Genomic DNA, 23,861 nt, shown 5'->3' with positions numbered 1-23,861 from the left:
GTCCCTTGTGGGATTGTTCGTAAGGGCAAGTGGAAGAAACTGAAGGCTAGCACTGGGACGTTGGGTACATGGTGACAATTCAAGTAATAGAACATGAATCAAAATGATTAAACATCAGGTTGGTTATGGGGTTATAACGGGTGCAGAATATATATGATTCATTTATATAAAATTTCTGTAATATATGAAAAATACTTGATTTTATTAACTTTCTTCTCTGACACTGGTTTGTAATAAGACATATATATATATATATATATATATATATATATATATATATATATATATTGGCATAACTGAGAGGGAGAGCAGGTCTGGTTCCAGACCACCTCAGTGAGGTGAGTATTGCAGACTGATTGGCGGAGGACCTTGCCTTCCATATGTAAGAACTGCAACATCTCTGAAGCTCAGTAAAGCCAAGCACAACAAAAGGAGGTCTGCCGGTATTGCTCTTCGCTCTTCATCCCCATTCTAACACAGAGCTTTTAAAACCCTTGGAATTTCCTAATGAGAGTGAAAAGATTTTTTTTTTGTTATGTTAACGAGTGACTTTGAGACCCCACCTAAGGATGGAGAGGGGTTGCTGGGAGAACCAACCATGTGATTAGAGAGGTGGAACTTTCGGCCTCAACCCATTGACCTTGGAGGAGGGTTGTGGGGTTAGAGGTTGTCAGTCGACAATGACAATGGTTTAGTCAGTAATGCCTGTGTATAATGAAGCCTTTATAAAAAATCAAAAAGAAGAGGTTTGGGTAGCTTGCAGATTGGTGAACACGTGGAGAGTTGGGGACAGTGACCCATCTGGAGAGGGCATAGAACAGGGGTCGGGAACCTTTTTGGATGAGAGAGCCATGAACGCCACATATTTTAAAATGTAATTCCGTGAGAGCCATACAACTACCCCTGTACGTTAAGCATTTATCCAATAAAAATTTGGTGTTGTCCCAGAGGACAGCTGTGATTGGCTCCAGCCACCCGCAACCATGAACGAGCAGTAGGAAATGAATAGATTGTAATACATGAGAATGTTTTATATTTTTAACGTTATTTTTTTATTAAAGATTTGTCTGCAAGCCAGATGCAGCCATCAAAAGAGCCACATCTGGCTCGTGAGCCAGAGGTTCCCGACCCCTGGCATAGAAGCTTTGTGCCCTTTTCCTGTATCTTGTCCTATGCATTCCTTCCATTCGATTGTTCCTGAGTTTTGTTCCTTTATAATAAACCAGTGATCTAGTAAGTCAAATATTTTGATGAGTTCTGTGAGCTGCTTTAGCCAATTAATCTAAGCCAAGAGGCAGACATCATTGGGACTTCTGATATATGGATCAGAAGTACACACAGAGATTTGAGCTTGCATACAAGGAGGTTGTCATGGGAATCTCCAGTCTGTAGCTGGTCAGTCAGAAGCACAGGCAGCAACTTGGGTGTGAGACAGGTGCTTGAAGGGGAGCCTGATACTGTCTCTAGGTAAATAGTGTCAGAACTGAGTTAAATTGCAGGACACCCACCTGGTATCTGGAACACTGCTTGTTGGTGTGGAACCCCCCCTCCCCCCCCCCCCCACAGGAATTGGGTCTAGAAACTAAAAGAACTTCTATATAATAAAACTTTTAAAACAGTCATGGAAATAATCAGAATATTCAGCGTGGTGATTGCCTCTGGGGAGAGAGAGAGAAGGAAACAGGTTTGATTAGGTGCATACAGGCTTTAACTGTACCTGTTCTTAAAAAAAAAACCTGTAAGTATACAAAAAGTTATGGATCAGAAAAGCTGGATGACAAATAGATACATGTTAGAATTTTATCATACTTTCGTTTATGTTTGAATTGTTTCATACTGTTTTAAAGATAATACTGTGTGAGGTCACTTTATAGATTAATGGGACTTGGGGCCAAGTTATTGTCCTTAAGAAAGAAGAGAATGCAGTTCTTTCTAGAATAAATAATAAAGAGTGATATTATTGTTCACTGCTCACTACCCCTTTTTCATCCCCAAGAAAACCCCATGCTCATCACCTTGTACACAGGGAAACTGAAGCATTCTTTAATAACACACCGCTGGGGAGCCGCTGGGTTCTGTCTGTGAGCCTATGGGTCAGGCGGTGAGAAAGGAAATCCGCCGACTGTCTGTCTGTGAGATGAGGACAGAGGAGGAGAACTCCAGGCAGCGAGAACCACCGCTATCTTAAGTTTGGGCCTCACTCTTCCAAACAATGCTTTGTGCGTTTTTTCTTCCAAAATGGAAGTAGTTGTACTTTTATAAATTAAAATATAATTCATATTTCTTTGTAAAAAATAAAAACACTGAAAAAATAATTTATAATAACCTATACTTTCACCACTCAATAATAATAGTACATATTCTTCTTTTTATGTGTATGTATATTGTTTACCCTAAAATCACATTATATTTTTGTTTTTAACTTGCTCATTATATTATAACATATCTTAGACATAGTTCCATGTCTGGGGGAAAAAAATCTATCATATCATACCGTAAGGTTTCTAACTGAACATTGTTGGTTTGTCTCACAACAATGCAGTGTTGTGAGACATGCAGTGTTGCAGTGGGCGTGGTGCACATGTGCCTTTGAATACTTGTCCATTTGTTTCCTTGGAATACGTTTCTAGAACGTTTGCTGGATCGAAGGGAATACGTAATAAATAGCATGGCTGTAGCAGTCAGTCAGGGTTCTCCAGCTTGGTCGGGCTGCAGGCGGGAAGCCAGGGCAGGAGTTCCTGCCACAGAGGGAATTTCTCCTCCAGCTCCCCTCGGCTGTGGCGTTGACTGTCCACTTTCCTCACAGTATCCTTTAAAAGGGAGAATTTCTTCATCTTAATGTAGTCCATGTAATCACTTTTTCTTTCATAATTAGCTCTTTTTAGTCCTCTTTAAGTCATGTTTGTCAATGGAGAGATATTCTGATGTTTCTTCAGTTTCATTTCAGATTTTACAGTGGAAAGAGCTAGGATTTCCACTAACCAAATTGTTTGCCATGGAATCCTCTGGTGTAGTGTCTTTGCAATTTAGATATTATGAACCCACCCAACATTCTTTCCTCCTGGGAACAGGACCGTCCCCTCTGTTTGGGGGGAGCTTCTAAGAGCCTGCCTTTGTAGCATTCAGCATGATTTGCTAGAGATGTGAGCTCTTGACCCAAACTGGGTTAATGCTGGCATTCGCAAGCCCTTTGGCAGCAGCAGTTGGTCCAAACATGGCCTTATGACCCAAGAGGAAGCAGTCAGGGAGGTGACTGCAGAGCCGTGGCAGCTGTGGTTGGTCCAGCGCAGCAAGACTTCAGCACACGATCAGGAGGCCATTCCACCAGAGAACAGAGTGGACAGGGGTCAGATCTTGGCCATCTTATATCACTGGCCAGCTAGAACTCATTCCACCCTACTCCTTCCTGTAGGTTTGGTGAGTAGGCCAGTAAGTCCCCAGCTTTTACTGAGATCTTTTTTACTTCAAAGTCTTGAAATAAGTACACTTGAACGTGAAGTTTTGTTATCATAAAAGTTTGAGAATAATCCTAGTGAATCTCACTCTTAGAGATTCACAATGTATGTCAGCATATTAAAGGAGGTAAGCAAACCTGGAATGGAAGAAGCCTGCTTATCTTTATTTAACCCAGTGATTCCCAAACTAGTTTTTAACATGAATACGTACTTTTCTATGGTGCTTCTATTAGCATCTCAGAGTCTTGACCAGTGGACCACTGACTTGGGAAACGCTGGATCTTGGCACGGAAGATCAGATTGCAGGCTGACGCATGAAAGGAGCTTAAATGTTAGAGCGAGGTCTTGAAATGTGCTAACATTTCATTCTTCATATGAAGAATTTTTTTATTTGAGTCAAGAGTCTTCTGATAAAGAATAATCTAAAAGAGAAATTAATGCAACCAATCTGCAAACCTTTTTCTCCTGCAGGTTAGCCAGTACACCTTTGCTATGTGCAGTTATAGAGAAAAAAAGTCTGAACCACAGGAATTGATGCAGCTTGAAGGATACACTGTGGATTACACAGATCCCCACCCAGGTAATTCTAAATTCAGTGAGCTTTCCGGACATTCATGTTGTCATGAACATCCTGAATCCGTTCTACAGTCTCCACTCAATGAAGGGGGTACATGTTTCACTTGTTGTATGCCTGAACAGACCTTATGGAAATTGGATGGTATCTTTTTGAGGGCTCGTTAAATTTAGCCATAACTCATCATCTCTGTTATCTTAGCACAAGCAGGAAATACACAAAAGTCACTATTATAGAAAAATTTTGTGAGCAATACCATCAATGCTTACATAGACTTCTTTATTAGAAATCGAAAGGTGTAAGAGACAGAAATAGGGAAAGAAATGGGAAATGAATTATATATTCTACCAATTTTTCCCGAAAAAACACGTTTTTGTGCCTCCCTCCCTCCTTGTTAATACTAGTTACAGTACTAAACACATGGTAACTGAAATTGATGAGGGAGTCAGTGAATGAAGCAATATGTGGAGATAAGTGAAATTAATAAAGTGGTATTAAAAATGTATAAATATAGAGATTAAGATATTAGTGTATAGAGATTAAAAATACAAATCTGATCACATTCACATACCCATCATTTAAAAATGCAAAATATCTCCTCTGTGAAAGAATTTTGCAAAAGATAAAATACCATACAATCTAAGTACCATTTTTTGCATCACTGTTTTGTTTGTTTGTTTTTGTTTTTGGCTAAACTCATAGAGTTCTCCTGCACACTGGATGAGAACTATGCCAACAGATGACACTTTTCTGGCATGACTTATCAGACTATTGTCTTCATTTTTGTGGGGTAGGCTTGTGTGTCTTCATAATGCTACTATGTCACAGACTGTTTATTTCCCTAGATTATTTTTAATTTCCAAAGTGATATGGAAATTTAAACCTTTCTCTTATTTCCTCTCTTTCAATTTTTGGATTGTGTGTTTGATCCTCAACTAAAAAAATCGTTTAAAACATTGAGCTACTAATATCAATGCTTTTTTTTTTCCGATTCTTATCCATGAGACCATTTAGTGAATAAGGTTAAAATCAGCCAGTTGTAGAAGTTTTTAATGAATTCTTCCTCCCTCCACAGGCCTTCAGGGCGGGCGGATGTTCTTCAATGCTGTTAAAGAAGGAGACACTGTTATTTTTGCCAGTGATGATGAACAGGATAGAATACTATGGGTTCAAGCCATGTATAGGGCCACAGGCCAGTCATACAAACCTGTTCCTGCCATTCAAACGCAGAAGCTGAATCCTAAAGGAGGAGCTCTTCAAGCAGATGCTCAGCTTTGTAAGTTTTATTAAATAATTTGATTATCAATTAATAACCTTAAGGAGACATAACATTTTCTTGCAGTTTATATCATTAACTGATTCCTAATTGAATACAAAATAGTTCATATTAATAGTCAAAGAATCAGTTATCTAATTTTTCTCACAGATTTAGACTAAACGGTGCCACTGGTTTCTAATCGTGAATTTGCCAAGCGTTGGGGGACTCCAGGAATCACAAGAGCATATGATAAAAACTTCCAAAACTCTCCAAAGAATATTTATTTTAATTTTTGTAATTTTAACTTCTCCTATAAAAATTTTAACTGTGCCCTATAGAAATAGGAAAGTATTCCAAAATGAAATTGGCATTGGTAGGATTTCAGAAAACCAAAATGATGAACTGTCACTTTTTTAGGTTTGTTCTTCATAACCTGGAAGGACAATAGGGCTATTTTCTGTTGTAGATGATAAAAACAGAAGTCCTCAAGCCAGTTTTCTTTTTCTAAATACAACACCTTAATATTCATGTCATTTTTTGTATGCTAATTTAAGTCATTAAGGACTATATTTTTCATTTGAATTTATAAGTAAATTTGTTAACAAATTACATGATAATGATAGAAACATTGTCAACCATAGTTTTTGTAATCGTTAGACTCAAGATTCTAATTTGTGAGTCCCCTTTGCAAAACTTCGCTGGTTTCCCCTGAAATAAATCAGTTTGTCTCTGACTTTGAGCTCAAACTGTGGCTTTTCGATCAGCACCCTTTTTCTCTTAAGATTCTGCTCTATGGAAGTAATATTTTGACATCAGAGTTATTATGGGTCAAACAACTACTCCCTTTTCTTTTTGGCAACCTTTAGTATCACATGGGGCATCTTAAACAAAGGCACTTAAGTCAAATAATTAAAGATGGAATGTGGACACCAGTCACCTTTATACTTTCAGGTCTAAACTGTATACATTAAAACTCACCACAGTCCACCATCACGTGATACCACTTCAGGCACAGTCTATGGACCTTACTTCCATTTCTCCCGCCCTGGCTACTGGACTGTTCTTGTCATACACTCCTACCTCTGCTTGAAATCCCACAATACATTGCTATTAGTTTTATTGCCTTAAACAATTACCTTTTAAAGACATTTAAATAATATGAGAAACTGTTATGTAGTTACCCATGTGGTTACCACTTCTGAGCTCTGCATTCTCTCACAGAGACATTTTATTTCTTCTTGAAGGACTTCCTTTGATTTTTCTTGTAGTGTAGGTCTGATGGTGATGAATTCTTCTCTATATATGAAAAAGTCCTTACTGTTGTTTTGAAAGATTTTCTTTTTTCAGTACTATAAAGATTTTGTTCCGCTGTCTGAAAAGTTGCTTTTATTCCCTCTGATGACAAATGCACCATCATTTTTGTTTGCTTCTTTTACATAACGTGTCTTTTTGTTTTCATCTAGCTGCTTTAAAGATATTCTCTTTGTGCTGGTTTTGAGCAGTTTGATTACGATGTCCCTCAGTGTGGTTTTCTTCATGAAAATGTTCTTGATGTTTATTCCGAGAAACAGTTGAAGCTAAGTTACTTGGAAATAGTTTGATCCATTCAGATTTTGCTTTTCGGTTTTGTTAGGTGGAACCAAACAGTGCCTAATAGGGTTCATTGTAGCCACATCCAAAGATTCTTCTTAAGGACTCTGACTGATGACCCCTGAGTTTTGAGGTTTTATATTCTGACTGTTGGGAACAAGTATTGTTCCAGGCTCTGTGTGAGTTTGGGGCACTGTCTCCTCTAATGGGTGATCCTTTCCCTGGCTTCAGGTAGTTCCCTCTCATGCATGAGATGTTTCGTATTCACCTGAATACTGAAGGAGGTGGAGACAGGGGCAGGAGCAGTGCCATCCCCTTCCCTGTGGACCCAGCACCACCCCCCCCATGCCTCTCTGAACTGTTAGCTCTGGCTTCTTAACTCAGGGAGAACGCTGGGTTCTTGTTTCAGTGTTAACTTAGGGCAACTGTAAGGCCTGCCTCATTTGTGTCTCATCTCCTAGGAATCGCTCTCCTATCTTGCCTGATACCCATTGTTTTGAGAACTATTTTTTTCTGAATTTTTAATGTTTTCAAGTGGGAGGGTAACTCTGTTTTCAGTGACACCACCTTGACTAGAAGCACCTTGACTAATGATTATTTTTCACAAGTCAGAGCAAGATTTCTCAGCCTTGGCACTGTTAAGATTTTGGGCTAGCTAGGTAAGTCTTTGTTTCGGGGGTTGGGGAAAGTTGTCCTCTGTATTATAGATGTTTAGCATCATCCCTAACATCTATCCACTAGATGCCAGTCGCACACCCTGCTCTCCCCACCCTCTGCCTATTTCTTAAGACCAGAATATCTCAAAATGTTTTCAAATGTTCACGAGGGCAGGGTTGAAGATGGGGGGAAATTACTCCCATTTGTAACCCTCATTGAGGTTACAATGACCTGAAAATCATTTTTGTAAAAATATCTCGCTCATTCACTTTTGTTGACATCCTAAGTGCAATGCAGACCCAAGAAGTCTGCTGAGCTCATGGACACAACACATCTTGCACACAGGGACAAAAACGTGGTCAGGAACCACTGGCCTTAACATTAACAGACAATACAGAATTAATGAGTTAACGATCTCACGATCAATTGATTCAGATAGCCACTTAATCTCTGTGTGACTAAACCTCCTACTATTAGATAATCAGTGTATTTTCAAGGCAGTGCTGAGCAGGTGGATTGAAACCGAATTGTCATCTTCTGAAAGAGCGAAATTTATTCTAGAAGGCCAAAGTGTTTCAGTTAGCAACAGCTTTCTTGTATTCTGGGCTTTCAGTAAAGTTTTCTAATAGAGCATACTCTGCTGCTTTTATCTTTCTTTAGATAGGAAAAAAAATAACTAAATAAGTGAGAAAAATGTGTTCTTACCTCAAACAGATGATAATACTGAGTGTAACATCTATCAGAGATTCATGGGCCCCTATAGAAAGTTGCACCCCTAGTGTTTATCTCTTGGAAGAACAACTTTCAAAGTCATTAGTAGACACCAAGAAATAATAAAATCAATGTGATTATCTATGTCCATGAGTCTCAATTTTGTATCCCACCTATGTATAGAATTACACAGTTCTTAGTTTTTTCTGGCTTACTTATTTCACTCAGTGTAATGTTATCAAGGTTCATCCATGTTATCGTAAATGATCCTATGTCATCATTTCTTATGGCTGAGTAGTATTCCATAGAATATATGTACCACATCTTCTTTATCCAATCCTCTATTGAAGGGCTTTTGGGTTGTTTCTATGTCTTGGCTACCATGAACAATGCTGCAATGAACATGGGGCTGCATGTGTCTTTACGTACCGGTATTTTTGAGTTTTAGTGGTATATACCCAGTAGAGTGATTGCTGGGTCATATGGTAGTTCTATTCTTAATTTTTTGAGGAACCACCATACTTTCTTCCATAATAGTTGTACTATTTTACATTCCCACCAACAGCGAAGGAGGGTTCCTTTTTCTCCACAGCCTCTCCAACACTTGTTGATAATAGCTAATCTAACAGGCGTGAGGTGGTATCTCATTATAGTTTTGATTTGCATTTCTCTAATAGCTAATGAAGATGAGCATCTTTTCATATATCTGTTGGCCATTTGTATTTCTTCCTGGGAGAAGTGTCTGTTCATATCCTCTTCCCAACATAATCAAATGTCAAAATGATCTGCAGATGTTTTCTCTGAATCTATGTACTCTAGTTGATCAATGTCACCCTGTTAAAATTGTCTAAATAAAATTTTTAAAAATCAATGTGATTAGTTATAGAAATAAATATGTTTCTAACCCACTTAAATATGCTTTGTTTTTTATTTCTTTGCTGACTCATAGCTGGTAAGGGTAAGTATTTTATGATTTTTAAAATTTTGTGATTTTGTCTTCACTGTATAAAAAATTTTGTGATGATACAATTTTTGAAGGACAGGTATAACCTTGATTACAATGTGAGGCTCCTACTGTCTAGATAAACCCAGAATATTTAGATTAATTTTACCATTTATGAGACAAAAATGTCTATTTTTGCCACAATAGAAAAGTAGAAACAACCTATTATCTACCATTCATCTGGGCATGAAGGTGACACAATAGCTTGCAAAAAAAAATGCTCCATAAAATTAAGTAGAAAAATGCTAAATCATTTATGTAATATTATTTTCACTAAGTGAAAAAAATTTAAATGTAGGTAAAGTTCTACCTAAAATATTCACAGTGGATGAGTTTAATTGGAGGGACTAGTTGCTAATTCATTTCCTCTCCTGAACATTCTTTGAAACATCAATATTATAACTTTAAAAAATAAAGCTCATTTTTAAATCTCAGCAGGCTGAATGTTTAGGGATAGTCATAACAAAATAATAAATTTATAAAATCAAACTTATTATAAGACAACCTTGCCATTATTTATATCCTGAAAAAATAATAGTATGTGTTTATAGATTCCCTGGTAAGAGAATCTAGTCTACTTATCTATTTCTTTGACTCTCAGGATATATAAAAATTTTGAAAAGTGTGAACTCTGCCTTTTGCCTGACTGACAGACACCTTCAGTTAAACAACCTTCTTTGCTGTTACCAATCAAAATATTATGCAAACACCTTGTTTTTTATTTTTTCCCTTAACTCACATATGTAGTACAATATGTATGTCAACTGATACAGCCCGACACAATGCTGGTGGGCTTCCAGTCATAAGTTAATGTTGAAAGTGAACCAGAGAAGTTACCTTTTCAATTTTAAGCCAATTTTTAATCCTTAAATTAGACTATAAATTTGCATTTAATTATAGAACCTAGTTTTCCTGGTTGATCTAATAAATTAAATTTCACACTTCATGGGTAAAGAATGTCTTACTTTACATTGACTGTATTAATTTAAATAAATGTTGAATATTGGTTTACTTGGCCTGTGATTGTAGGTCTGTATGTGTTGATTAAAATTGTCATTGGGTGAAAATATTACATGCCATTTGCTGCAAAAAGCAGGATGTGTAAATCCACCTATCAGTTTTTAATCAATTTAGCAAAAACAAGCTAAGGAATTATGTGGGTCAATAATAGAGGTGTGAACAAACTTCTAGTTGATATATCTATCAACCGTTTTGTCTGGTCTCAGCATAAAACATGCATACATAAAACATGAACGTGCCAAGCAGGAGGATCTCTCTAAAATTTTAACGTTAAGCTCTTCCTATCAGTGTCTGTATGGGTGCTGTAAAGAGAAATGGTGTGTGTTTCTGTGTGCTACTTTTTACATCCTGTAAATTTTCAAGTCAATGTGAGTTTGAGCTGAAGGGAAAGTATAGCCAAGTGTAGTAGCAGTAAATGCAGCTCCAGGCAAGCTTCTAAAATAAACATAGGATAACTTGAAACCAAGTCACTGTATTTCAGTGTTCATGGCTGCTTAGTTCAGCTGGGGGTTTTGCAGGGGAGGTGACCATTACCTAGCAGCACCCTCTTCTGAGTCCTTTTGGTGCTGGACTCCCAGGTCTGGACACTTGAGTAGTCTCGGTTCTAGTGAGTGGCCACCTCTTCTCCCTCAGTGGTCTCCTTGCCCCTTCTCCCAATCTTTGTCCTCCCCTTTCCCTTTCAAAAATGCTTCTAATCTCTCACAACTCCAGGAGCAGGAAAAAACGCAGCATCTTTCAAATTAGTTGCAGAGAAAGAGTTCACATTCTGAACTCTAACTTAGATGCCTTTCAGGGACTTGGGTTCATGACCCAATGCTAATAATTTACACATTGTTTTCTGTGCCAGCTGTTTTCAGGTCAGTGTTGACAATCTAAATGGATACTGCCAGCCTATTTATTCTTTTCTCTTGACTTCCAACAGCTATTACCTAAGGAAAATGTTAATTCTCAGGTTCCATTTGAAGAAAGCTGCTCTAATTCCTTAAATCTATAGCAAATAGTAATCTTTCTCAGTTTGGTTTTTATTTTATCTGCTGTTACCACACCTGGTGACAAGACCACCTCAAGACGTTGGAGCCTGTATCCAACTGTTACCATAGAAACGCTCTTCAATTACCATGTCCCACATCTGTAGTTAGTCCATAGGTTAATCATCACAATTTACAACAGTTTTACAGTACATTGTTGAAGCTAACTAATATCTTGTTGATTTCTTTTGATAATTTTTATATCATTGCAGAAGATAAACTAAACTGAAATTTGTCATTATCAGTGATCATTTGATTAGTGCCATGAATAGTTTTCCATTTAAAACTAGTCACCGTAATTTTGTGTTATTGTAAACATGAATTGAAGATAACCCAGAGTAACCCAGTTTTAGAGCAAGTCAACAAGCTTTCGATTTTATTGTGTGAATGAATGATTGAAAGTGGGCTTTCCATTTGATCTAGATGATAACTCTGTTTCCTGAGAGTTAAAAGAAGAGATGTTATGCCCACAGAAAGCTATAGGAAAATATTCCTTTATGAAATTAAGAAAGAAGGTAATATCTTAATGACAGTTGACTTCCTGTTTTACTTTAATTCATGGAGAATTTGAAAGTGAAGAATTTCTCACACAAGGAGATCAAAACTGTTGCCTTTTCAATTTATTTTTCTATGTAAATTCATGGAAACTAATGGAAAAATGGTACACAGTGAAGTATATTTGCATAGAACATTTTGATTGTGCTTCTCAGACATAGAAAGCAAGAAGTCGAGACAGATGCCTGGTCTTTCCAGCCTGTGTTTGGAAGATGGGACAGTCCTTAGGAGTGCATTGTCTTTTCATAGAATTGTAACCCTGGAGAGATTATAAGGTGTCTTGTTTGTTGGTTTAAGAATATTTTTCATGTGTTTTCTTTCTTTCACTATAGAATCTGTATTTTTTACTTAAATTACTATTATGAATATTATTTTTATCACTGATAGCAATTGGAAAAGTAATTTTTCCATTTATGGGTAGCTCAGAAAAGCTTGTCACATTAGTAAGTTTATGATTTAGAGTTATATCTCATGAGGAAAATGCTTCCTAAAGTAAATTTATTTTTGAAACTATGACTCATTGTATAAATGAACCATAGATTAATTTTTTAGGAAGTTGTATATTTTATTTAGGGCTGTATACTTATTGCTTTAAAATAGAAATTTTTTTTTATAAGTCAGAGCCACAGGGAACAGATGGCCGCTGTCATAGGAAAGAGGGAAAAGGGAACCAGATCAAAGAAGGTGAAGGGATTGGCCAAAATCATATATACGTAACAGACATGTACAGACAACAGTGTTGCAGCAGCCAGAGGGAAAGGGAAGGGTGGTGGAAGGAGGTGGGGGACCAGAGGGGTGGGAAATGGGGGTGTTAAGAGACTCTGCATGGGACATGGGGGGCACAGTGTGAGTGTGACATTTGAAAATATGTCAGCATAAATGAATTTAAAATATTTTTTAAAAAGAAATGTCCTTTGAAGAATTAGTTGCAGTTGAACAAAATGTACTTAATGCCTAAAAAAAAAAAAAAAAGAATTTGTTTCTGTAAACCTTTATGGTTAAAAGAGAATTGTGGATTGTTTTTCTCTGAAATATATTACATACCCTGTTCTCAACAGCTAAGCCATTAATGGGTGTTATTTTTAACTTCTAGTTATGACCTTCTTTGCTGAAAAAAAAATAATAATGACTAAAACTCAGCAGATGTTTTATAAAACTAGTAATTTGATTTCATAAAGGTGATAGCAAAAGATTTTTTTATTCAGATAAATGGAAAAATAAGGATTCTAAGATAAATTCTTTAAAATAAATGTAATCTTCTGATTTTACACGTTCCTTGCATTTTTCAATATTCTGCCTCCTACTCATTTGTTATTATTTTACATTTTCATATATTTAATTTTCTATTAAAAGACTATAAGGCATAAGAATAAAATACAAGAGAAGTTAAATTATCTCATTTCAGAGTTCAGGAAAAGCAGTTTAGTGTTCATCTAATTAATACTAATGTACTACATCCAATGATTTAACCATCCAGGTAAGTACTAAAAGTAAAGGAAAACATATGTTACTTTCTCTGTGGATTATAACCTCATACTGTACATCATCAATGAATGGCCATTCATTACTTGCTAAATTCACCTTTCGATATGATAAGATGTATATTAGTTGGTGTATCTTTTTTGTGTGTGATTCTGAAAACCCTTCAGCTTGAATTATATAGCTCTTCCATCCACAAATATGGCTGAAAGTTGAACTTGACATGGATCGATATGATCTGGGCTAAATATCTAAATGTGACTGATTATGTTAGCATCATGTCCACAGATCAATATTGAGTTTTATTATGAGCCCGACTCTATAATTGGGTTGAATCAATAAACTTTTGTCTCCTTCCCTTTGCAATTTTAGGATTGCACCCAGATAGGTTTTCAAAACCACATTTATCTTACACTTATGACTCTGCCTCTTGCAATGACCGGAAATGAGATCTCTCTGTGAATTTTAAGGAACAATGGAGCTTTGGCTCTACCATTGTGAGGAGAGTCCACTTTTATCTTGATAACTGATTGCTTGACCAATATGCGCAACATTTCTAATGGAGCTAATGTAGTAACACCCAGCCCTTCTTTGGGGCAGCGTGTGGCTCTTTCTCTCTATCCTCAGTAAAGAACTCACAATTGAAGACTTTGACAAAACATACCATTAATGAAAGCAATCATAAAGGCTTGCCTTTTGACAAACCCGCAGGGTCTACGGGCGTTGAAAGATGCAATCTGTAAAGAACAATGACTTTGGGCCTTTGATTGAAGTGCCATGTGGGACGTTAGGCTTTGTCTGCATATTTGCACAAACACGATGCTGCCTTTTTCATGTCTCTTAAACTTGAAGCTTGAGAGCGTCCATTGCCATTTCTACATTAAGGTTGTTCCCATTAAAAGCGCCCTACAAATAAAAAGGACTGGAAGTGGTCCAGCTAGAGCTTGTGTGTTCATTTCTGCCCCAGTTTGCCATTTGGAAAGCAGGCTTCTAGCCATCACTACAAATAGACGTGAGTTCTTTCCCGGTCAGTTCCTTGAGTCAATATGTACTTAAAATGCATCAACTTTTCTTAAAATTGAAAAATAAAGATTATTTCGTGATGAAATATGAGAAGTAGCTTTGAAAGAAAATAGGATTTCCTCTCTTCGAGCGATTGGCAAATTGTGTTCTGTCATTTTTATGTAGGCTCCCCCCAAACTGCAATTTACACTCATGTGCTGAATTCTGGGCGTCGTGTTTTACGTAATAGAATGTAATCGTTTGTTGTGATGAGGCATGCATTTTGTGCTTTGCAAAAACTGCATTTGCCCATTATTAAACCAGAAAAATAAATGTATTATGCGTGCTTTCCTGAATATTCACAGATGCAGACCGTTTTCAGAAACATGGCATGGATGAGTTTATTTCTGCGAATCCTTGCAAGCTGGACCACGCCCTCCTTTTTAGAATACTCCAGCGGCAGACTTTGAATCACAGACTGAATGATTCCTATTCTTGCTTGGTGAGTACCAGGCTGCCTGGCTAGACCCCTCCAGGTTAGAATTAAAGGGGGTTAAAAGTGAGAAATACTTGGCGATGAGGCGGCATTTGAGCCCTGACTTGTTTAATAACAGTAGTGAGAGTTAGTTATGAAGGATTCCAATCGATTGCTTCCCAATTTGAAAATTATACACTTGAAGACCACCGCTGTGCCACTCAATAGACAGGAGCATAGACTCACACAGACTCTGAACTGTGGCTTGTCAGTCCCCCTGGAGAAGGGCTGAGTGAAAATAGAAGGCTTTAATGAACATGAAAACCCTCCGTGAGAGGAGTTACTAACCCCTGTACAGACATTTTAAGGTTGGAGTTCTGTTCGCCCAGTGTAGAGATATTTTTCGTTTCTCTCTTTTGTTCCTGGAAAGACAACCTAAGTGCCAGGGGGAGAAACAGTGGCTCGGCAGTAGGGCCTGGGCACTAGGTGACAGCAAGGCTTTGTTACATCTAACGCTCAAAAGACAATTTGAATTTTTTTTAAAAAGAAAGAAAAAGGAATTATATCGGGCAGCTAAACTGCTATTTGCTGAAGCCAGCCAAGATTTGGGACACAAAGTATAATTTTATTTATTTTTTAATTTTTCCATTGATTTGAGAGAGAAAGAGGAAGGGGGAGAGAAAGAGGAAGAGAGAAGCATCAGCTCATTCCACGGGCACTCATTGGTTGCTTCTCATTGTGCCCTAATCAAACCTATGACTTTGGAGCCAGTACAGTGTTTCTACTGAACCACCTGGCCAGTGTCACAAAGTATCATTTACTTTTATTTATTTATTTATTTATTTATTTATTTATTTATTTATTTATTTACTTTTAGAAGGGTTGTTTGGCTTCTCCAATGTGGACATTAAATGACAGCTTAGGAATCACTTGTGCCTTTCCAGGGATTATATTGTTAGTGGTAATTTCTCTGGAATTTTTCTAGCTAGAATATGCCTGTCGCCATTTAGTCTCTTGGCTATTGAACATGGTAGCTCCGTGAAGTAAACTTACATTCTTATTAAAAAATGATTTCAGCCCTGGCCGGTTGGCTCAGCGGTAGAGCATCGGCCTGGCGTGCAGGGGACCCGGGTTCGATTCCCGGCCAGGGCACACAGGAGAAGCGCCCATCTGCTTCTCTACCCCTCCCCTTCTCCTTCCTCTCTGTCTCTCTCTTCCCCTCCTGCAGCCGAGGCTCCATTGGAGCAAAGATGGCCCGGGTGCTGGGGATGGCTCCTTGGCCTCTGCCCCAGGCGCTGGAGTGGCTCTGGTTGCTCGTGGCAGAGCGACGCCTCGGAGGGGCAGAGCATCGCCCCCTGGTGGGCAGAGCGTCGCCCCTGGTGGGCGTGCCAGGTGGATCCCGGTTGGGCGCATGCGGGAGTCTGTCTGACTGTCTCTCCCCGCTTCCAGCTTCAGAAAAATACAAAAAAAAAAAAAAAAATGATTTCAAAAAGAACGCATTTCCTGCTCATGAAAGGTGTTTCAAACAACTGATTGTCAAGATTACACTAGTGGTTTATTAATTGATTAGAGACTCTATATTAAGTACTCATTATTTAGCAGGTAATTATGTAGTTGGAACCTGATCTAGCTCTACCTTCACAATTACATGGTGAGTGAAACTAATTATCGTCAACCTAACATCTTTCCGTGAACTCGCGCAGGCGGAGTGAACCTGTACGAGGGACCGTTTGCTCTTGGATTCCGCTCCGTGGGGTTAGTTACTGATGTCACAAGCTGCTTGGTTATGTGGAGGACCCCATGTGTCACTCAAAGTCTGAAGGGAACACTACAGTGTGTCTTCAGCGGCACCCAGAGGGGAGTGAACATGGTGTGATGAGAGTTTGGAGGCAGGAAGACTCTGGATGGAGATCATGGCTCAGCAATTGATTTGTAGCGTGATCTTGAGCCATTCACCGAATACCTCTGAGCTGTAGCTTATATATATACATATTATATGTAACATGGATCTCATAATAACAAGCATGCATGATGGTGCTAAATATTTAATATACATATCACTGCATAGATATATGACTCTGAGTCTAGGCTAGTGCCCGCACCATAACCGCAGTAAATGTTCTGTGGCTCGCTCTTCTCTCCTCCTCCTGTCTTTCCTGCAGCTCACCTTTCTACATTTCTCACCATTCTGTTCCTTCTCTTGCATGATTTTCCTGCCCCCTTTTAAAACCCTCCATTTTCCCATTTTAATCGTTTTTATCTTAAATCCATGTAATTCATCAAAACATTTTGTAGAGCAAACACTAACATTCTTATATTTGTCATAGAAAGACAAACAGAATGAGAACAATGTCTCAAATATTTAAATACTCAAATAATACATGTTTACCACTGCTAAATTTAACTGAAGCTTTCTTCTTTTTTTAAAATTTTATTTATTTATTTATTTTTTTACTAATATGCCCTGGCCGGGGATTGAACCTACAACTTTGGCATGTTGGGACAATGCTTTAATCAACTGAGCTACCCGACCAGGGCCTGAAGTTTTCTTTCAGTTTACTTTATAAAGTGCTTTCAGTAACTGAGCGTTTCCAATGATAGTGTCTGTTTTCCCCTTCTCTTTTAAATTGATTCAGGGGTTGCATTTATTTGGAATGTCATTTTTGTGACCGACAACTCTGATACTGTGAACAAATTTGACTAGATTTGAATGACGGGGAGAACAGGTCGCCCATGCCTGCCGTGGCAATAGAGAGGATGGTATTAGGTTGCCAGTTTACAAATCAGTTCCAACATTGATGACTTGAGATATTCTGAAAATAACATGTAACATACCACTAATTTAAAAATGTCAAAAGACACTTTAATTCAGCTTCTCTGTATAGTGCCTAGTAGCGCCTTCAGGAAAGCAGATCTTAGTACAGAAAAAAATAATTTTTTTTCTCTTTTGCAGGGTTGGTTTAGCCCTGGCCAAGTGTTTGTGTTAGATGAGTACTGTGCCCGGTACGGGGTAAGAGGCTGTCATAGGCACCTGTGCTACCTTACGGAGCTGATGGAACATTCGGAAAACGGCGCTGTCATCGACCCAACCCTGCTCCATTACAGCTTCGCCTTCTGCGCCTCTCATGTGCATGGCAACAGGTATTTAACTTGCAAACATGCAGGGAAATGGATCGGTCTGACTTGGGAAGAGAGAAACATGTGCTTTGCCATTATCACCTAGTAACAGATTTTAAATAGCAAACACTTAGAAGAGAGAGAGAGAAGAAAACCCACAAAGAAAAAATGTACATCACTACGCTGTTATTTTAGGTGGGCTGCACTTTAGGTGCCTTTTTGCCATTAGAGCCACTTGGGAAAGAGAGAGAGAAAATCTGAGATGAGAAGTCGCCTGAGTCCTTAGGGACCATCTAGTGCCAGGGTCTGCGGAGCTGGAGTATCATCGGTATTTTGTTGTAATGCATATGTATGTCTGGGGAGGTGTGTTAACAGGCTTGTGTACTCCCAACAGTCCTGGCTTTTCCACTGTGGAATAAGCCGTCATTAGTAAAACAACATAAATAATAGAGTTTATGTAGTATATTCTCCCAGCCCTTTCCCTAATCTGCACTTTTGGAATAAGTATTGCCTATTTAGCACCACAGTGATCTTATCTCTTGCTTTACCAAAAAGTCAAGAAATCACCTAATGTATACCCGCAAAACTGTGTACCTCTGAGCTTAAAATCTCTCCATGTCACCCTCCTGTCTTTTCTTACTCCTGTTCCAAAGAATCTAGGGCACCTCCCACAAAGGAGGTACCCTTCTCCCATCCCCTCTTTCCCTTCCTTCAAATGATATTCCATCTCTTCCTCCTTGTAGCTTTCTTCCCGCTAACCTGTCTAAGCTGCACCTAACCTCACTACATTATAGCGTGGTCAAGACATTCTGAGGTCAGACTGCCTGTCTTCCGATGAATACTTATGAACTGTGTGGTGTAGGTAGGGCAACTTTCTCACCTGTCTTTGCTTCATCAACTATAAGAAAGACATAAAATAGTATCTTTCTCAGAATGCATAAGTTGTGGTTGGGCTTCAGTACATTAAGAAGCATGGGAGTGATCAGAAGTGTTAAGTGATACCTTATGTCATCTTAAGTATTGTTACGGTGCCAGTTGCCTTTCCATTGTTCTCTTTCCGACCAGTCCTCTGCACCTGCTCTGGTCTGGCCTGAGCTCCTCACAGGCCAGTGGGCTTTGTGAAGAGGATTGCCTAATGACCTGATCCAGTAGCCTCGGCACATCTTCACCCTCCTGACTCTCAGAGAAGAGTTGATGCTACAGTGTCCCTGACCCTATGCTGCCTGTCTTCCTGGAGGCAGCACTGTCTCCGCTCTCTTCTCATGTATTGCTTGACCAACTCTTTGCTAATAGTTCCTGTTCCTCCAGACTCCGAGTAGAGTCTAGTGTTTTCTTCTCTCACATGCATTCTTAAACTTGCTCTCCTCTTTCTGAGACCTTTTCCACTTCAGTGAAAAATTCTACTTCAGTGATCTCATCCCTTTCCACAGTGCCAACCATGACCTCTCTCAGTACAAATACTTCCAACCCAATTACACTCCTAAAGAACACATCTCAGTCAACAATCGGGGGCTCGAATGTCCTGCTGGGACTTTCAACTCTCTGTATGTAAAATTAAATCTGTCCTATTTGCTAACTCAGCTCCTGTACCTCTCTTTGCTCCTAGCAGAGTGCTTGACAAAAAAGTAACACTCCTAGGAGAAAGTAAGTGTTCAGTAAATATCTGAGGAATGAATGAATGAATGAATGAATGAACGAATGGGTTCATTATTTCTGCTGTTATCACTTCCATTCACAGTTCACTTACTGTTCATTCATCTTTTTCTTTTACCTCCTTTACCCAATGTGTTGCCAGTGTGAATATTCTGTCTTCACAGTATTCCTCAAATCTGTCTTTCTACCCTAATTAATCTGTATGTCTACCCTAATTCTGGCCTTCACTTTTTTCTTGCTTTTCTGTCTTTATTCACCTTTCTATTGCTTTTTTTCTCCCTATCATAGTCTAGTATTCACCTCCTAAGTTACTGATTAATTTTCACTATGCTCCCTATCAAAAAACTTCAGTGATTCCCATTTGATTATTACATTAAAAATGGATTATAGTATCAGCATTTTTCCAGTATCATCTCACTTTGTCTACTCAGTATGAAGTCCAAATAGTCTTCGATGGGATCTCTACCTCAGACAACCTGTTTATTTTCCCTACAATGTTTCTGTTCTCAAGTTTTATAACAGAGCTCACAGAACTCCTCGAAGAAGACTTGTTAACTCATTCAGGCACTGAAAAGCTTTTATTTTTAGTTTTCTTAGGAATTTTATCATGTATGCTTATATGCTATACACATACCTGCTTCTATACTACTAGATTATATTTTGAAGGTAAAAACTAGTCTCGTTCACCTGTTACCCTCTGCAGCCCTTCCCATGGTGCTTTGCACACTGTGAGTTCACAATGAATGTGTGGAATTCAAGCTGCCACTGTTGCCATTGTTCATCCCACAATCAAAGTGATCCTATTCTCAGACTCTCTTCCAGCTTAGACTTCAGTATGGACCTAGGCCTTACTTGGAAATTGGGGATGTTGCAGGTTGTGGTGGTTTTTCCAATCACCTCAAATGAAACCGTCTGCCCTCAAAAAGTTGAGAGGTGGTGAGAGAAGCAGACACTCAGGGTAGCCACTATGTGACAGCCAGCGCATGAGGAGCTGTTGTCCTTAGACTCTTCCTTATCTCTGGTCCCATCTGAGCTCCTGACCAGTGGATATCACAGGGTAGGTCTCCAGTGTTAGGGAGCGTTCTGAAATGCAGGAAGATGGACAAAATGAAACAGACATTGCCCAACGCAGTTGGTATGACCAGTTATTTCTGTCGTTAACACAGAAAGGTCAGTTAAGTTGAAAACATGAAGTAGGAAATTAAGCTAATGCTTCCCCAAAATGTACGTGTTTGAGAGACATTTTAATGGAGAGTTACTGAGGCAGCTGGGAGCTGCTGCCACTGCCTGGGAGGCAGCCTGATTTGAAGCTGTGGGTTGCCATAGTTACTTTTATTCTGCTAAAAGTACTGTTTTCTTTATCATGGGACACTGTAAAGTGTAATCGAAGGTATGTTAAATGCTCGTGCATATATTAATAGTACACATTAAATCCATTTTCCAGGTTAAAATGTGACCATATGCAGGTGTCTCCGAGTGGTGGTTTAGAATAGAAATTTGAGTCAGTCTCTGATTCAACATTTAGGTCACAGGTAGCTTAAGAAAAAAGGGAAGGAAGAAGTGTTTAATTTTTAGAGTCAAGCAGGTGTCATTCAGGTATGTCATGCTGCCACAATGAAAGAATAAAAAGAGGCAGAAGATCTCTCCTTGAATGTCGACTCTGGTATTTGCAAACTGGCCCAGGTGGGGCGAACCACTTAACCTTTCCAAAACTCAAAGCCCATAGGTAAAAGGGGAGACACTGATATGCAGGTGCTCAATAATTATAAAACATGTAAAATATGTCCTTATTGATTAGTTATCATTCTCATATGCTTCTCTTTGTCACCCAGCCACAAGGATGTAAATTGTGAGGGAAGGGAAAACATGAAAAATGGGTGGTTACAGCTGTAACATTTTATGCTAAATGGAAGTATTTCAGTGTGTATGTCATTATACTGTTAATTTCTCTGCTAATAGAATAGTCAGGTTTTAGCAACTTGTCCTTGTGGAGGGAAAAGAAAAAAGTGTCTCTTCTCTATGTGTGCATCATCTGATATTTATGTAGATTTTCATTCAAAATGCTGTCAATGTCAAGCCTGTCTTTCCTGTCCCTGTTTGCCATAGCTTCCTTTTATGATCATTTTTACATCTGTAAAGACACACATTCAGAGAGTCATTTTGCTCATTGCCTGAACTACCTCTATCAAAAATTCAAAAGGAGGAGAGATTGCCTTTTGTCGCTGCCTGATGTGAAGGACGCAGCGGCGTCTGGATGTGAGCTTTCTCCAGAAGCGCATGCTTCAGCAGACACCGCGCGCTCTCGGCGTGCTCCTCCTTGTGCAGACACATCTCGTCTGAATAGCACTCGGAGGGTTTCAGGAAGAAAAGAATAGAGTTAAACAGAAAAGGTCTGGCTGGTGCTGAGGCTGAGAAGGAGAGGAGGAAAGAAAGGGAGACAGAAAACAGCAAGTCAAGGACAGAAGCAGACACGCACCGGCGGGATGTGAGACACATGTATCTGTGAATAGCACAGCCTCTCTCTCAGCGCAGGTGCCGCCGAGGACTGCCAGGGACGAGAAAAGAGGCGTGCAGAGACAATGCTTCGCAGGGCAAAGTTCTAGGTTGATATGTGTGGTTATACAGCTTGGTTTCCCTAAGTCAGGCTGAGGGTGGAGAAACGAAAGCAGCAACACAAAATGGCTTTTCTGTGTCAATGTAATGGAAGCCACGTGGTGCATTCACTGCCTCTCCTGTGGTTTAGGAGGGCCATCCCTGAGCTGTGGCAGAGCGACAAAGGCCAGCTCAGATGTCCTGCTTCCAAGTACTGGGTGCAGCATGGCTGCAGTTTGCCGTAGCAAGTGACCCCTGCTTTCCGGGGATTCCAGGTCGGATCACAGAGTGGTAGACAACCTCCATGGGCATCAGTCAAAGCCTAGCACAATACTTTCATCTTCACCTTTCCTCTTATGTGTCACTTCAGCAATCATGCTGCACCTTCTTGCCTCTGACTTTAGAGAGAATGCTGCAATTTTGAGTAAAATCGTAGGTAATTACATCAAATAGGATTCTTACGAGTTTTCATTACCACCTCTTAATTCTAGTCTTGACTGTACAGCGTGGAGAAATTAAATGTAAATGCCATACACATTCTGAATCTAGAGAGTCACTTCTGGGATAGGGGAGCCATCAGATCAAATGTCAAAACAAGGTTATCCTGTGTGAGGTTTCTTTTCTGAGTCTTTGAAAAGCTACAGAACAACCTCGATCTGCCTCAGACCTTCCCAGCAGTAGTATCTGTCCCCACCCAACCTCGAGTTTAATACTTAAGCAAGCATGCCTTTCAAAACAAGATAGATGCAAGCAGCAAAGGTGAGTGGCACAGGGAGAAGCTGGGAGGTTGGAAATGGTAGTGAGCTAGCAGTCTGACCATTTGTCTTCCTGCCCTGGCTCTGCTGCCTGGGGGCTGTTTTATTTTGCACAACTGGTCCTGTCTGAGACTCAGTGTCTCATCTATTTACTGTTATAAGAATATTAGTCCTGGCTGGTTGGCTCAGCTGTTAGAGTCAGCCTAGTGTGTGGAAGTCCCAGATTTGATTCCTGATCAGGGCACCAAAGAAGCAACCGTCTGCTTCTCCACTCTTCCCTTTTCCCCTTCTCTCTCTTTCTTTCTCTCTTTTCCCCTTCCATGGCCATGGATTAATTAATTTGAACAAATTGCCCTGGTCACTGAGGATGGCTCTGCTGAGCCTCCACCTCAGGTGCTAAAAATAGCTCTATTGTGAGCATGGCCCATGATGGGCAGAACATCAGCCTCAGATGGGGGTTGCTGGATGGATCCCAGTTGGGGTGCATGCGGGAGTCTTTCTGTCTTTCCTCCTCTTACTTGGAAAAGAAGAAAAAATGTAATCGTATACTTTATACAATTGTCTGATTTTTCTTTTTTATGCTTTTCCTTACTATAAACTCTTAGGGTAAGGATCATTTTTGTTGTGCTTGTATTGTATCCCCACGACGTAGTTAGTTTTTCAATAAATATTTCTTGACTAAGTAAATGAATGACATTGGCCATGTATTTACAAATTTTACAGGTAACATCTTGGGACACATCATAAATAGAGTTCACAATTAATGCCCTTAATTAAATGCAATGATTTTCATGCGCCACAGAAAGATCCTACATAACCAGCAAGATTGATTCATTTTTTACCATAGTAATTAATACAGTAATACTCCTTTTATATATAAAATTAAAAATGATTGTAACAAATCATAAAGACCACAGTTGATGAAGTTGCAGGGAAA

General features: G+C 39.1%; 1 protein-coding gene across 4 annotated transcripts in view; it reads left to right on the top strand.

Moving 5' to 3' along the window:
* CADPS2 (calcium dependent secretion activator 2) overlaps positions 1-23,861 on the top strand; it is a 527,120-nt gene that overhangs the window by 354,368 nt on the left and 148,891 nt on the right. For all 4 annotated transcript variants that reach the window (XM_066362568.1, XM_066362567.1, XM_066362570.1 and 1 more), the window contains exons 10-13: positions 3,927-4,035; positions 5,105-5,305; positions 14,698-14,834; positions 17,761-17,948. In XM_066362568.1, the coding sequence (XP_066218665.1) occupies positions 3,927-4,035; positions 5,105-5,305; positions 14,698-14,834; positions 17,761-17,948 (635 nt within the window). The remainder of the gene's footprint in view (positions 1-3,926; positions 4,036-5,104; positions 5,306-14,697; positions 14,835-17,760; positions 17,949-23,861) is intronic.

The sequence above is a fragment of the Saccopteryx leptura genome, chromosome 2, assembly GCF_036850995.1.
Source record: "Saccopteryx leptura isolate mSacLep1 chromosome 2, mSacLep1_pri_phased_curated, whole genome shotgun sequence".
Taxonomy (NCBI): Eukaryota; Metazoa; Chordata; class Mammalia; order Chiroptera; family Emballonuridae; genus Saccopteryx; species Saccopteryx leptura.
The sequence above is the reverse complement of the archived record's forward strand: the minus strand, read 5'-3'. Positions and strand labels throughout refer to the sequence as shown.